Genomic DNA, 16,808 nt, shown 5'->3' with positions numbered 1-16,808 from the left:
CCATCAGGGAGCCGCCTCAAAGAAAGGCATCCCTTGTGAGGTCGATAGCCTTGATATCTTCCAGGGCGAGAATTAGCTCCTACAACCACCCAGGCATTTCTGCTACCAGCACTAGGGAGAGGTCCAAGGACTCTAAATATGCAGGACTACATATAGGAACACTGTCACTTGGGATCAAGAAGAACAGTTCTAAAGATTTTGAAATCAGCACTGACTGCCTCAACTAAAATGACTTTGAGTGTGTTGGCACTGACCAAATAATCAGAACTGACCAAGTCCTTGGCACTGGCCAAGCCCTCGGCACCAGCCAAGTCTTCAGCACCAACCAAGCCCTCAGCACCGATGCAACCCTCGGCACCATCTACTGTTTGCTCGAGAGAATGCACTTCATTCTTGGCACCGGCGATGTCCTCAATCTCTGCACAGTCACTGGTGCTGATGATGCTCCTACTGGTGCCATAGGAGTTTCTATACCCAAGAGACCAGATTGTCCCTGACACTCCAGAGTCACTGCTCCTCTGTACCAAGCTCCCCATGGCTCATACCTCTTCCCTGGAGACACTACACCGCTGTCCTTCTCCACCGAGGACCACACAACCCATTTCTAGCAAGGATGAAGAGGTGGAGTACTCCATTGCACCTCGCACCCCACCATCTTTTACATGGTTGTTAAGCCACAGTGGCTTAACAACCACGTAAAGGAAGCAGTGAGAGATAAAAAGGCATCTTTTGAAAAGTGGAAGTCAGATCCTAGTGAGGTAAATAGAAAGGAGCATAAACACTGCCAAATTAAGTGTAAAAATGTAATAAGAAAAGCCAAAAAGGAGTTTGAAGAATAGCTAGCCAAAAACTCAAAAGGTAGTAACAAAATGTTTTTTAAGTACATTAGAAGCAGGAAGCCGTCTAAACAACCAGTCGGGCCCCTGGACAATCGAGATACAAAAGGAGCATTTAAAGACGATAAAGTCATTGTGGAGAAACTAAATGAATTCTTTGCTTCAGTCTTCACTGCTGAGGATGTTAGGGAGATTCCCAAACCTGAGCCCTCCTTTGTAGGTGATAAATCTGAGGAATTGTCACAGATTGTAAATTAAGTAAATTATGTAAATTATATAAATTACATAAGACACTTATGTAAATTAAGTGTCACTAGAGGAGGTTTTGGAATTAATTGATAAACTTAACAATAACAAGTCACTGGGACCAGATGGCATTCACCCAGGAGTTCTGAAAGAACTCAAATGTGAAATTGCGGAACTATTAACTATGGTTTGTAACCTGTCCTTTAAATCAGCTTCTGTACCCATGACTGGAAGATAGCTAATGTAACGCCAATATTTAAAAATGGCTCTAGAGGTGATCCCGGCAATTACAGACTGGTAAGTCCAACATCAGTACTGGGCAAATTAGTTGAAACAATAGTAAAGAATAGAATTGTCAGAGACATAGAAGAACATAAATTGTTGGGCAAAAGTCAACATGGTTTCTGTAAAGGGAAATCATGTCTTACTAATCTATTAGAGATCTTGGAAGGGGTCAACAAACATGTGGACAAGGGGGATCCAGTGGACATAGTGTATTTAGATTTCCAGAAAGCCTTTGACAAGGCCCCTCACCAAAGGCTCTTATGTAAATTAAGTTGTCATGGGATAAGAGGGAAGATCCTTTCATGGATTGAGAAGTGGTTAAAAGACAGGAAACAAAGGATAGGAATAAATGGTAAATTTTCAGAATGGAGTGGGGTAACTAGTGGTGTTCCCCAAGCGTCAGTCCTAGGACCAATCCTATTCAACTTATTCATAAATGATCTGGAGAAAGGGGTAAACAGTGAGGTGGTAAAGTTTGCAGACAATACTAAACTGCTCAAGATAGTTAAGACCAAAGCAGACTGTGAAGAACTTCAAAAAGATCTCACAAAACTAAGTGATTGGGCAACAAAATGGCAAATGAAATTTAATGTGGATAAATGTAAAGTAATGCACATTGGAAAAAATAACCCCAACTATACATACAATATGACGGGGGCTAATTTAACTACAACTACTCAGGAAAGAGATCTTGGAGTCATCATGGATAGTTCTCTGAAGACATCCATGCAGTATGCAGCGGCAGTCAAAAAAGCAAACAGGAGGTTATGAATCCTTAAAAAAGGGATAGAGAATAAGACGGAGAATATCTTATTGCCCTTATATAAATCCATGGTGTGCCGTGCCCACATCTTGAATACTGCACACAGATGTGGTCTCCTCATTTCGCAAAAGATATACTGGCATTAGAAAAGGTTCGGAGAAGGGCAACTAAAATGATTAGGGGTTTGGAACGGGTCCCATATGAGGAGAGATTAAAGAGGCTAGGACTTTTCAGCTTGGAAAAGAGGAGACTAAGGGGGGATATGATAGAGGTATATAAAATCATGAGTGGTGTGGAGAGAGTGAATAAGAACAAGTTATTTACTTGTTCCCATAATATAAGAACTAGGGGCCACCAAATGAAATTAATGAGCAGCAGGTTTAAAACAAATAAAAGGAAGTTCTTCACACAGCACACAGTCAACTGTGGAACTCCTTGCCTGAGGAGGTTGCGAAGGCTAGGACTATAACAGGGTTTAAAAGAGAACTAGATAAATTCATGGAGGTCAAGTCCATTAATGGCTATTAGCCAGGATGGGTAAGGAATTGTGTTCCTAGCTTCTGTTTGTCAGAGGGAGGAGATGGATGGCAGGAGAGAGATCACTTGATCATTACCTGTTAGGTTCACTCGCTCTGGGGCACCTGGCATTGGCCACTGTCGGTAGACAGGATACTGGGCTGGATGGACCTTTGGTCTGACCCAGTATGGCCGTTCTTATGTTCTTATATCAAGGGCAGCCACACAAAGAATAATCTTTTCATCCTCAATACCAAGTCCCAGAGACCAGAAGTGAACTGGGTTTCTGGTAGGGACCCCCCATGGATGCAAACTGATATGCCACTTCCCCAACATTGGCCCTATTGGGACCCTTGGGCCATGTATAAGGCACACTTTCCCAACCCACCACGAGCAGAGACAGAGACCTATACACTCTCTGTCCTCAGTTTCTAGACTACCTGACCCTCAACCAGAATTACTAGAGGAGCAGGAGGAGAGTTTATACCACCAACCCACTTCTCCCGATGAGGCCATCATGCCACCACCTCCAACATCAGCAAATGGCTTTAAACAGTTCCAAGAATTGTTCTGCAGGATTGCGGATTGCCTCCAGATCCCCCTGGAGGAAGACAGAGAGCAACAGCAGAAGTTGCTCAACATCTTGCATGCCTGTACATTGGCAAAGGTCACACTCCCGATCAACAATGGCTTGTTGGACCCCGCCACCGTGATCTGGCAGACCCCAACATTAATACCATCCACCTGCAAGCCAGCAGACAAGAAGCACTATGTCCCCACTAAGGACATGGAATTTCTCTTTTCCCACCCTACTCTAAACTTCTTCATTGTCAATGTGGTGCAAAAGAAGGGGCGACAACACCATTCTAGGACTACCCCTTATGACAGAGACTGGAAGAAGCTAGATCTCTTTGGTCGCAAAGCATACTCCTCAGCACCTCTCCAGTTCTGTATTGCTAATTATGAGGCACTGCTAGCCAAATATAATCACATCAACTATTCCAAGTTTCAGAAATTTAGCCAACACCTCCCAGAGGACAAAAAAGAGCAACTCCAGGCACTGGTGATGGAAGAACAACTTCTGGCCCACATGATGCTGCAAGCCTCTCTGGATGCCGCGGACATGATGGCCACTCTATTGCAACATTGGTGATGATTAGATGAGCCTCATGGCTTCACCTCTCAGGGTTCCCCAGAGAGGTGCAGACTACTGTGAAAGATCTTCCCTTTGAAGGATCTAAACTCTTCTCTGAGTGCATGGATGAGTTCCTACATTCTTCAAAAGATTCTAGAGTAATGCTGCATTTACTTGGTGTACATGCACCAGCACCGAAGAGAAGACAGGGTAGATATCAACATACCCTAAGGTCTTGACCTCTACATTTCACCCCTCAGCAGTAGTATGACAGAATGCAGGTGGCAGAGACCTCCTCCCACATGCAGACACCAGCGCAAGGGACTACTCCCCTCCCATCTATCTCCAAACAACAATTTTGAAAATTTAGTTGAGGCCCCAAGATGCCTTCGCCAGGTCCAGTCGCTGCAACCATCTCCAATAACCTATCAGTTTGTCTACCGCTTGACCCTCTTCTACCCATCATGGCGACAAATCACCTGAGACAAGTGGGTTCTGGAAATCAACAAAGGGTATTTCATTCCGTTCCTCTCTCTCTGCTGCATACCTACCTGGACACCAGAACACCATGGCAGACTCATTAAGCAGGAGATCCCCACAAGTCCACGAGTGGGAGTTAGACACAAGAGCCCTACAACACATATTCAACTGCTGGGGATTCCTAAGCATATATCTCTTCGTCATACCTGAAAATGTCAATTGTCCACAATGCTGCTCAAGAGTGGGTTTGGGTCACTGATCTGTGGGAGATACTTTCCTCATACATGGGATGCACCCTTACTCAACACCATTCCACCCTTTCCCCTACTGCTCATAGTACTTCACAAGAGACAGATGGAATGAGCCAGAGTCATTCTCATAGCCTCATCACGGCCATGACAGATACAGTATCCTTACCTCATGCACATGAATGTCTGTCCACCAATCACCCTGCAGTTGACTTCACACCTCCTCTTGCAGGATGCAGGCCAAATCCTCCATCTGAATTGAGAACTCTTCCATCTGAAGGCATGGCTCCTTCATGGTTTCAGGATCCAGAGCTAACCTGTTTGGAAGAGGTAAAGGAGATTCTTTTAAATAGAAGACGTGCTACAACTCGTTATACTTACCTGCATAAATGGAAAAGATTCTGGACTTGGTGCGATACCAACTATGTCCCAGCAATGAACACTCCTTTACCATTCATTCTAGACTGCATTCTAGAACTTAAAAGATCAGGACTGTTCACAAGTTCAATTCGTGTACACCTGGCTGCCATTACTATATTCCATCCCAAGATAGAAGGTCATTCCATATGTACCCAATCATTAACAAAAAGATTCCTTAAGGGCCCTCAAAACCTTTACCCTCAAATCCAAGACCCCACCCCACCTTGGGATCCCGGACTAGTTTTGTGCTATCTCACTAGCTCTCCATTTGAACCCATGACAACCTGCTCTTACCTACACCTATCCGTGAAAACAGCATTTCTCCTCACCTTCACTTCACATGCTGATTCCTTACCACTACATTGAGTGATTAGTCCGTTCACAGCATTTAGTTAGTCCTTGATGTCCTTCTTGGATGAGGTTTAGGATTTCTCCTCTCATTTCATTTGGAAATAAGATGCAGTCACCTTTCATCATGAGTCCACTTGGCTCATTTGTCCATGTACTGCAAAGTACTCTTGTCACTTCCTTAATTTCCTTTAGATACTTAGGCCACCCACCCCAAAGTAACTTAGAACTTCTTGAAACTGTATCTGTCGATGTTGCTTGTTGTAACTAGTGTAGTCTATTTTCTGACACTGGTCTTTATGCATCCACATAGGCCTATATGTCATTTTCAAGTCCATAGGTAGTTGAGTGTGATGCTGGGGTCCATGACAGTCTTTTTGTTACTACCACATTTTCCCCCAGGAATGTATTTAGCAATTGGGTTAAATTACATTAACTTTATTGGTAAACATTGGAATCTTAGAGGTGCTTGATCCAGGTCTTTTCCATTGATGAAGGTTGTAAGTGATTTATGGTCTGTTATCAGTGTAAAAGCATCCAATCCACACAGATATCTGTAGAAGTTTTGAGGTACGTATACACTTGCTAGGCACTCCTTTTCAATCTGTGCATATAGTTTTTTTTGCTTTTGTGGGTGTGCAAGAGCAAAATGCAACTGGCTTCCACACAGATCCATGTTGTTGCAACAGTACACTATCTATGCCACAAGTGTTTGTTTGGAGAATACTGTAGCTCTTTTCACTTTGAGAAGAAAGTCATGCAGTGTTGGGAGGATGTATTTTTCAGTTACAACTGCTTCATTTAGTCTTTTAAGATCCACACAGATTTGTATTTTTCCATTTTTCTCTATAACTGCTACTATTGGGGCACACCAGGGTGCTGGCCCAGAGATTTCCTTAATTATTCCAACCTATTCCATTCTCTTTAACTCAGTTTCCACTTTATGAAGTAATGAGAATCCTGTCGTGTATGTACACTGTATGATTTAGCATTGCCTTTTATGATTATTTGTACTTAGCCTTCTTTTAAAAGTTCACTATCACCAAATATTCCATTGAGTTCTTCCACCTTTCTCACTAGGCCCATCATAGCTGCCATGATGCAGCTGGGAAGGTTGTTGGTCTTTGATCTTTTGATCACATATGATCTGAATAAATAGCTTTTTGTCTTTGTAAATTGTTTCTGTGATGAACTGGCTTGTGCAGTTCAGAATATCTCCAGGGCTAATCAAGGCTGAGTCACGTGATTTCAGCTCTGGGAGGTATTGAAAGTGATTGTAAGTCCCTTCTGAGATGATGGTCACATCTGCTCCTGAGTCAATTTTAAAGTCAATAGTCTTTTCAGTTCACTCTCCAGGCAGGCTCTGTATCATCACGGGTGATAGATTCCAGAAACAATGGCTCTTGATTCTAATAAGCTGCAAAATGTATATATTCTATGCATGTTTTACATATTTTACTTTAGTTGGACACACATCTTGAGCTGTGAAGTTTTCTACTTCTTGTGTATTTAGTCTAAAATGCTTTTTGCAGTTTGGTTGAAATCTGTCCCTCTTAGTCTCAGGAGACTTTTGGTAATAACTTTTAGCATCTACAGCTTCTAAGTTAATTTCAGATTTTTTAAGTTTGAGAAGTTGCCCTTGGTTTTTCTGTTTTGCTAGCTCAGACTGCTTTTCCCTTTTCTGTGTGTAGTGTCTGTTTTTAATTGTAGCTGCTGTGAAAGGCTTTTGTCTGATAACCCAATAATCAGCCTATCTCTGATATTTACATGTTTTGCATTCATAGAATGACAGTTTTCAGCCAGTGCTAGGGTGACCAGATGTCACGATTTTATAGGGACAGTCCCTATTTTTGGGTCTTTTTCTTATATCAGCTCCTGTTACGCCCCACCCCCTGTCCCAATTTTTCACACTTGCTGACTGGTCACCCTAGCCAGTGCATACAAAATTCTTATAAAATATTCAACATTTTCCCCTAGCTCTTGAATTTTCTGGTGAAAGCATGCTCTTTCGTAATCCTTATTTATCGGCAGAATAAAGTATGAGTCAAATATTGCCCGAACTCTTTTATAGTCATCTTTGTCACAGTCTTCAGTAAAGGTGAATGATTTAAAGATATGCTCAGCCTGCTTCCCCATAGCATAAATTAAAGAGCATACCTTGCTATATGTCCAGTTTCCTTGTGGAGTTTGGTTGCAATGTGAAATCTTGCAAAATATTGCTTCCAGTGTATTCTGTGTATTCTGAAGGTTTTGTCAAAACTGAAGTTCTCTGGGGCATTGAAGAGTGGCATGTTGATGAGATCATGAAAATTTTGTTGCTTTTCTTTCCTTCTGTCTGTAATCTGTGTTGATGTGTTCCTTCTGTTTCTGTTCTCCTCTTGCACTATTTTACTTCTGACAGCATGTCATGTACACCTTGTACACAGTGCTGCAGGTCAGGCTTTTGTACCAGATATGGACTGGCTACAGAGCTTCCTTCCTAGGGTCATACAACAGAGATGTGTCCACTATAAGATCTTTTAATGTAGTGCCAGGTGTGGCTGAGGTTAGCTTAAATAAGATATGTTACACTCAATGCTACCTACTGGCTGAACATTATAATACCGTTCAGCTTTCCATTTCATCTTGCTCCTGCAGGGATCCAGTGTCATCAAATCTGTGACTGACCAAGAAGCCCTCTCACTCTCTCCTTCCTTGACAACAATGCTGCAGAGGGCTCTCTGAGCTGCCACAGGGCCAGTGATACCTGATCCCTGCAAGTACAAGTACAAGGGGAGGCTGCACTTGTGCCTACTGTTACCTATGGCTGTTTTTTTCATCGATTTCAATGTTTCAGCTGAAATCGAAGTTTACCAACATCTGTTGATTTAAATTGAAGTCTGCCAAGCCTACCTATGAGAAAAGGTTAAAAAACCTGGGCCTGTTTAATCTTGAGAAAAGAAGACTGAGGAGGGACCCAATAACAGCCTTCAAATATGTTGAGTGCTGTTATAAAATATGATGGTGATCAATTATTCTTCATGTCCACTGAAGGTAGAACAAGAAATAATGGGTTTACTCTGCATCAAGGGAGATTTAGATTATGTGTTAGAAAACTGTACAATTATAAGAATAATCAAGCACTGTAATCAAGCACAGGTTTTCAAGGGTGGTTCTGGAACACCCGTCATTGGAGGCTTTTAAGAACAGGTTAGATAAACACTTGTCAGGGATAGTCTAGGTATGCTTGGTCCTGCCTCAGTGCCGGCAACTGGATTTGAGGACCTCTCAAGGTCTCTTCCAGCACTATATTTCTATGATTCTGTGATTCTATGTCCAGCTCTCTATCCTGACTGATTTAAGTCCTCATTCTGAGGGATTCTAATTAGCAAAGGATCTAAGCATGGTTATGACCTTCCCTGCCCTTTATACCCTCTACTATGAGAAGCAGAAGGGTTCTTAGGGTGTAGGTGTACCTCCAGTGGAAGCTGCTATTCCAAACAATCCAATCTCATGTTCATGGGGTGCATACACACCAAGAGTGGAATCTGTGGGAACCATACATCTTGAAAAAACATAGTTACTGTAGGATTAGCAACATTTCTTTACATAGAGTAAGAAATATCTAAACTAGTGATACAAACTTTGTTTTATATTTAAAGTTATTTTATTGATTGCAGGTTCTTATCGAGAGTGAGCAGATGAGAAAAGAAGCTGACGATTCAGGGCCATTGACTGAACTAGAACACTGGAAACGTATGTCTGCTAAATTCAATTTTATTATTGAGCAGATCAAAGGACCAAGTTGCAAAGCTGTCATAAATGTTCTAAATGTTGGACATTCCAAACTATTAAAGGTAATTCTTATTTTGTTCTTTTAAAAACTCCTTTGATTGCTTTAAGCTAGACTTGCAATATTTATTTTACTTTATGGTATTGAGAGGGTCTTTGTGAGGAGAAGTGGGAGAAGAAAGAGGAAAATATAGGGGAGGAGGTACAGTACATAGTATATGGAGAGAAATAGCATGGGATATTAGGGGATGTAGAAATAAATTACAATTACTGAAGCTAACTCAAGATAATTTCAGGACCTGCCTTGACATTGTTTTTTCTGAATATCATCAAGTTTGAGTGATTGCATATGTCAAATCTACTGTAGGCATGTGTGCTCCCTGTGAACAGATGCCAGAGATTTCCCCCTCTCAACGGTACCCATTGAGGTGGCTTGAGTGCTTGCTTTCGCCGCGTGTCACTGCGTGCTGGTATAAGAGAGTGGAGCTGCCTTCCTCCCGCTCAGTTCCTTCCTACTGCCAATGACAGTTGTTGGAACAATTCCAGACTTGATTAAGTCAAGAACTTCCCTCATTCGTCTTTGTATATATTTGTAAATTAGTAGTTACAGTTAGTTTTAGGGCTAGATGTCCATTTTTGGCCTCTTTTGACCTTTTTTCTCTTTCGGTATTGGGACCAATACCGGAATGATGCCTCACTTCCTGGGGTTTAAGTCCTGCCAGACTTGCACAAAGCCTATGCCGGTCAACAACCTGCATCCAACCTTCCTGAAATGTTTCAGAGAATCTCACATCAATGACAAATGTCACATTTGTAAAGGTTTCAAACCTTGATCAGAAAAAGATAGGGTGGCGAGACTTAAGTGTTTGCTTATGGAAGCAGTACTTTGAACCCCACTGGTGTTGTTACATGGGGAAAGCACACCAACTATATCTACTTTTTTACGGTGTGCACCGCTGGTGATATCTCCGGCTCTTTGGTCCCATTGCCTGATACTGAAGAAAAGACTCAGACCTTCTCAGGTTCCACTTCTGCATCAGTATCGAAGTAAGACAGAGGCAGACACTCAACAAAGCATTTGGGAGAGAGGCCATCCCTAGAACACTTGTCATCTCTCAAGGAAGGATTGCAGCCTATGGAGCTCGTTCCAGGTCTATTGAGTCTGTCCCCTGAAGGACATTTGTAGAGCCAAGAGATGGTGCCAATCCCACCAACATCAGAGGCATGTGCAACTGCAAAAGATTTGCTTAGCCTCTTGGTACTGGTATCACTGGCAGTGGAAAGTCTGCAGTCGGTGCTCATATCTTGCACTATCTCTCACCTGTTCCATTGGGATTGGGCCCTCCTCTGTCAGAGGCATCCTCCTCCTCGGACCCAGAGGTGAGGTCCTCTCTATTATGTCTGGGAGATGGCGCATCCCCCCATTAGATTTGTTGTGAGCATGGGCTGTGCAGCAACTCCAGCAATGGCCCTCAGCTTACCGTCAGTGGCCATTTTGGTGACCATTGGGGTATTCCCCCTCCAGCCATGTCCTCCTTTTAACCTTCTTGGATGCAGTCATGCAGGGTGAACCAGAGACACCAGCAACTAGAGAACCATTCCCCAGTATCTGGTGCTGAGACCGGTTTCAGGCACCAAGATCACCCTTCTCTGGTACCCGGTAACAAGACTAGTACCGAGCAGCCAGAACTCACTTGGGCAGCTTTAGCCACCACCTCAGATATCAATTGAATATCCTTGTCTTCATCACCAGATGAGGCTATAGAGCCATGAAGTTACTCACTGGAGGATTACAGAGCCCATTGAGGTTTTTTAAAAAATGGCCTCTGTACTTGAATTTCAGACAGAAGAGTTGTCTGAGAACTCTCACAAGTTGGTAGACATCCTTGTGTTGGCAATCCTGGCTAGCGAGGCTCTACCAACTAGTGAAGCCATCATGGAACCAGTCAAGGCTTTTTGGCAGACACCCTCCTCCCTGCCCCCCACAGCAAAATGAGCCAATAAGAGGTACTTTGTCTCTTCTAAAAGTTATGAACATTTTTACTATTACCTCTCCCCTTTGGGTTCTTTTGTGATGGCAGCTGCCAATGAGCGGGAAAGACAGGGACAACAAGCTTCCATACCAAAAAGCAAAGACTCAGGGAGGAGGCACAGATGCCAGCAAACAGACCTGAAAATGGGAGTTTGAGTGGGAGTTTGTAAGAGGAGTTTTTGGGGGGGGGAGCAGTGTGTGGTATTCTGTTTTTGTTTTGTATATGTGTGGTTTGTTTTTCCATAACGGGAGTTTAGGAGGGAAGGCTGTGATGGCTACAGAGGTAGCAGTGGTAGTGACCCAAGAAATGGAAGAGACAATGAAGATGGCTTGTTGTGGAAATGGCAGGATGTACATTATCCTAGAATGGGTATCTGAAAGATGCTTTGTATGAAGTGCTGCCTGATAGATCTGATGGAAGAGATGATCCGAGGTTTGGAGATGCAAGTAGAAATGATGGTTGAGTTTTGAAGGGGATTTGAACAGATAATGGAGGGAAGGAGAGAGGAGGCTGAAGGGAAAACTCAAATCTTGCAGATGCACCCTGGACTGAAGAACTGTGAAGGTAGACTGCTGGATGAGAAAAGTGGCCAGAGGAAGCATGTGACTACAAGAAGGGACAGAGGAAAAGACCAGCTAGTGAAGGAGAAATAGAGCTGAGGAACAGGTTTGCTGAGCTGGAAAATGAAGGGGCTCAGCAGGCAGTAACAGAAGGTGGGAGGACAAGGAAGAAGAGCAGCTAGTCCTACAGGAAGAGGAGAAGAGTAAATCGAGGTAGCTGGAGTTTAGAACCCCAGGAAGTTAGAGGATAACTCGCAGAAGATTGCAAGTGAAAACAAAAGACAAGAGGACTTACATCCAGAAAGAACAGAAGGAGAAAGGCTGGAGAATTGTACCAACAACAGCAAGCGACAGGTCTACATGACTGGGAACTCCCTATTAAGAAGAACAGACATGCCTGTCACCATAGCCGATCCAGAGAACTACAGGAGGATGTATTGTCTGCCAGGAGCTAAGATGCAGGATGTGGACCTGAGGCTGAAGAGGATCTCTAGCAGAGGCAGGAAAGAATCCACTGATTGTCCTTCATGTGGGAACAAGTGATAGTGCTATATTCTTGCTGGAATGCATCAAGGGAGACTATTCCTGGCTGGGGAAGATGCTCAAAGAAATGGAGGCTCTGATGATCTTCAGTGGAACTCTATCTGTCCCTAGAGGAGGAGAGTGAAGGTGAGATAAGATTATGATGATCAACAGATGGCTGAGTCAATGGTGCTATAAGGAGGGCTTTGGAATGTTTGACCATTGGGAGGCATTCATGGACAGAGGACTGTTCTCATGTGACAGACTCCACCTGAGTAGAGAAGGAAATAGACTTCTGGAATGCAGGTTGGCGGAGGGATAGCTCAGTGGTTTGAGCATTAGTCTGCTAAACCCAGTATTGTGAGTTCAATCTTTGAGGGGGCCACTTAGGCGGGGAATCAGTACTTGGTCCTGCTAGTGAAGGCAGGGTCCCTTCCAGTTCTATGAGATATACCTATCTCCATATTTTAATTAAAAAAAAACTAATTAAAAGAGCTTTTAAACTAGGAATTTGGGAGAGACAAGTGGGAGATGCTCATGTAATTGTCACACCTTATTCTAACATTGAGTGGAAGGAAAATCAAGTAAAAGAGAAAACAGCAATGGAGAAAGGAACAACAGAGGGTAGGAAAATGGAAATCAAGATGAAAAATAGTGCCAGTACCAATGACACAAACAGACAGGTGATGCTGGCAGTAAAATGGCTGTACCTAATTGGGCAAGGAATCTGGGTGAAGCCAAGTAGAAACAAGCAAGATGTCTGTATACTACTGCAAGGAGCCTGGGTAACAACATGGAGGAACTGGAGCTACTGGTGCAGGAAATGAAATCAGGTATTAGAGGGATAACAGAAACATGGTGGAATAGTAGTCATAACTGAAGTACAAGTATTGAAGGGTATGTGCTGTTCAGGAAAGACCGCAATCAAGGTAAAGGTAGAGGAGTAGCATTATATATTAATGATGAAGTAGAGTGTAAAGAAATTAGAAGTGATGGAAGGGTAAAATGGAATCTGTTTGGACCAAAATCATTTTGGGGAAGAAAGGTAACAGAGGCTCCACTAGAATAGTGTTTGGGGTCTGCTACAGACCCCCATGATCCAATTTGGCTATGGATAGAGATCTCTTTAATATTTTGATGAAATAAATACTACCAGGAATTGTGTGATTATAGGAGACTTAAATTTCCCAGATATAGATTGGAGTACAAGTACTACTAAAAATGGTTGGGCCTAGATTTTCCTGGATGTGATAGCTGACAGATTTCTTCACCAAATAGTCACCGAACCAACAAGAGTTGATACCATTTTAGATTTAGTATTGATAAGTAGTTAGCACCTCATAGAATAACTGGTTATAGAGGGCAATGTTGGTTCGAGTGATCATGAGTTAATTCAGTTTAAATTAAATGGAAGGATAAATAAAAAGAGTTCTGCATCTAGAGTCCTTGATTTCAAAAGGGCAAACTTTAAATAATTTAAGAGAATTAGTTAGGGAAGTGGACTGGACTGAAGAGTTAAAGGATCTGAGTATGACGAGGCTTGGAATTACTTTAAGTCAAGTTGCAGAAACTATCTGGATCCTGCATCTCAAGTAAGAGGAAAAATGCATAGGGAAGGGTTGCAAACCAAATTGGATGAACAAGCATCTAAACAGGTTATTAAGAGAAAGCAGAAAGCCTCTAAGGAATGGAAGATGGGTTGGATCAGCAAAGAAAGCTACCTCTTGGAGGAAAGTGTAAGGAAAAAGTGAACTGCCAAAAGCCAAGCATAGTTGGACCTCTTAAAGGAAATTAAAACCAATAGTAAAAGGTTTTTCAGCCATATAAATGAAAAGAAAATAAGAAAAGAAAAAATGGGACTGCTAGGCACTGAGGATGGAGTGGAGATCAAAGATAATCCAGGCATGGCCCAATATCTAAACGGATACTTTGCCATCGTTTTTAATAAGGATAATGAGGAGTTTAGGATTAGTGGCAGGAGGGCTAATGGAAACAAGGATGTGAGAGTAGAAATTAACGTATCTGTGATGGAAGCCAAACTCAAACAGCTTAATGGGACCAAGTCGGGGGCCCTGGATAATCTCTATTCAAGAATATTAAAGGAGCTAGTACATTAAATTTCAAGGACAAAAGTACGGATTTTTAATGAATCCATAAATTCAGGGTTGTACTCTATGACTGGAGAATTATTAATATAGTACCTATTTTTAAGAAAGGGGGAAAAATGATCTGGGAAACTACTGACCTCAGTTGTATGCAAGATCTTGGAACAAATTTTGAAAGAGAGAGAAAGTAGTTAAGGACATAGAAGTAAATGGTTATTGAGATAAAACACAATATTGTTTTACAAAAGGTAGATCGTGCCCAACCAACCAGATCTCTTTCCTTGAGAAGATAACTGATTTTTTTAGGCAAAGGAAAGGAAGTTGATCTAATCTGCCTGGATTTCAGTAAAGCATTCGATACAATTACACATGGGGAATTATTAAATTGGAGAAAATGAGGATTAATATGAGAATGCAAAAGTGGATAAGGGACTGATTAAATGGAAGACTACAAGGGGTCACACTGAAAGGTGAACTGTCAGGCTGGAGCATGGTTACTAATGGAGTTCTTCAGGGATCAGTCTTAATAAACATTTTCACAGATGACCTTGGGAGTAAAATTGGGAGTGTGTTAATAAAATTTGTGGATGACACAAAGTTGAGAGGTTTTGCCAATGAGGAGGAGGATCGGAATAGTATATCAGAATATTTGGATGATCTTGAAAATGGGAGTGATAGAAATGGGATTAAATTTAATAATTCAAAGTGCAAGGCTCATGCACTTAGGGACTAACAACAATAACCTGGGGTCTTATTATTTGGAAGCGACAGAGAAGGAGAAAGACCTGGGTCAACTGCTTGATTTTAGGATGACTATGAGCTGCCAATGTGATGCAGCCATGAAAAAGGCTAACACAATCCCAGGAATAGGGAAGTGTTACCACCATTGTACAAGACCCTGTTAAAAACTCATTTGGAATACTGTGTGCAGTTTTGGTCTCCAATGTTTACGAAAGATGAATTCAAACTGCAACAAGTGTAGAGAAGGACTACTAGGATGATCAGAGGAATGGAAAACGTACCTTTTGAGAGGAGACTTAAGGAGCTTGACTTGTTTATCCTAACAAAACAAAGGCTGAGGGGAGACATGATTGCTCTCTGTAAGTACATCAGTAGGGTAAACACCAGTGAGAGAGAGGAGTTACTCAAATTAAGGGACAATGGTGGCACAAGAACAAATGGATATGAATTAGCCATCAACAAATTTGGGCTTGAAATTCGATGAGTCTTTCTAATCATCAGAGGAGTCAAGTTCTGAAACAGCCTCCCACTGTAGACAAGAGTTTTCAGTCAGACTGAAGAGGGTAAGTTGGTCACCAGGACTGCCCTTCAAAACAGTTTGGATAGCACAGTTTTAGCTGCTTGAAACATTGGAATCAGCCATTCGTATGAGAAGGTGTTTATGGTTACAGTTATTTGGGTTAACCTGAGAGGTCCAACAGACTATCCAAGACCTCCCTTTTGAAAGCCCTTCTCTTTGTTTCAGAGAAAAGGGATGACAAGCTTCATAGCCTCACAAATTCCAGAGAGAAACTCAAATTGCTTGGAATCTATACTTCATCAATGAAAAGAAAGCAATTTCGTACACAGCAGCCATTCAGACACCAAAATTTAGCTTCTCAATTCCAAGATCCACCAAGGAAAAAAGGCAGAGGTTATAGGAGTCTTCCTTCACTGCCATTCTCTTCAGCATCAATGGGCTCATCCCATTCAGCCTTCACTTCCAAACATACATTTTGAAGGGATAATTGAGGATAGTGTACCACCTACTTTAGTTCCTTCTGTTCTCCATCTTTTATTTACCATTCACTTATCCTACTTCCTAAGTGCTCGGTCCTACATAACATCAGATCAGTGGATCTTAAGCATGGTGGAATGGGGGTATGCCATCCAGTTCATTTCTCCACTCCCCCTTCCCTGTATCCTCTTCAGGAACCACTCTCATGAGATTGCCCTGCAACAGGAGATCCAATCTTTTCTTCAGGCAGGGGCCATAGAGGATGTTCTGTTGTGCCTCATGTTACCAGCTTTGCCCATTACTTTGGGGTATGCTCATTTATTAGGGTTATCTTCTGGGGGTGTGGGCATTTTTTACGTCTATCAATGTACTACTTGTGTCACTTGTGTTCTCATACGGAGCTCTACTTCTCCTCGCTGCAAGTTCCCTCCCAGTGGAGCTATCCTGCAAGACCTAGGTTCCCCAGGGCTGGGTTCTTTCAGCCCCAGAATCAGAATAACACACACACACACACACATATTTACAGAGCACATCCGAGAGGACCGGGTTAATCAGCACTCCAAAGCTGACCCCTTATATGTCCCTGGACTCACTATGCTGGGTCGAACAGCACCTCCAAGCTGTCACCCTCATATGCCTTGGGCACCGCACAAGAACAGAGCATGCCTGAGCAGGCTGGGTCGAGCAGCACTTTCAATCTGCCACCCTCATATGCCCCTGGACTCAGCAAGCCTTCCCTCTGATTCCTTTACTGCCCAGAGTCTTATTCAAAATAAAATGAGACCAGGCTAGCTACATCCTT

General features: G+C 42.5%; 1 protein-coding gene across 1 annotated transcript in view; it reads left to right on the top strand.

The window, feature by feature from the left end:
* Positions 1 to 16,808, top strand: part of DNAH8 (dynein axonemal heavy chain 8) — a 581,193-nt gene that overhangs the window by 48,035 nt on the left and 516,350 nt on the right. The window contains exon 9 of the mRNA XM_054024546.1: positions 8,937 to 9,113. Within this exon, the coding sequence (XP_053880521.1) occupies positions 8,937 to 9,113 (177 nt within the window). The remainder of the gene's footprint in view (positions 1 to 8,936; positions 9,114 to 16,808) is intronic.

This window comes from Malaclemys terrapin, chromosome 3, assembly GCF_027887155.1.
Source record: "Malaclemys terrapin pileata isolate rMalTer1 chromosome 3, rMalTer1.hap1, whole genome shotgun sequence".
Taxonomy (NCBI): Eukaryota; Metazoa; Chordata; order Testudines; family Emydidae; genus Malaclemys; species Malaclemys terrapin.
The sequence above is the reverse complement of the archived record's forward strand: the minus strand, read 5'-3'. Positions and strand labels throughout refer to the sequence as shown.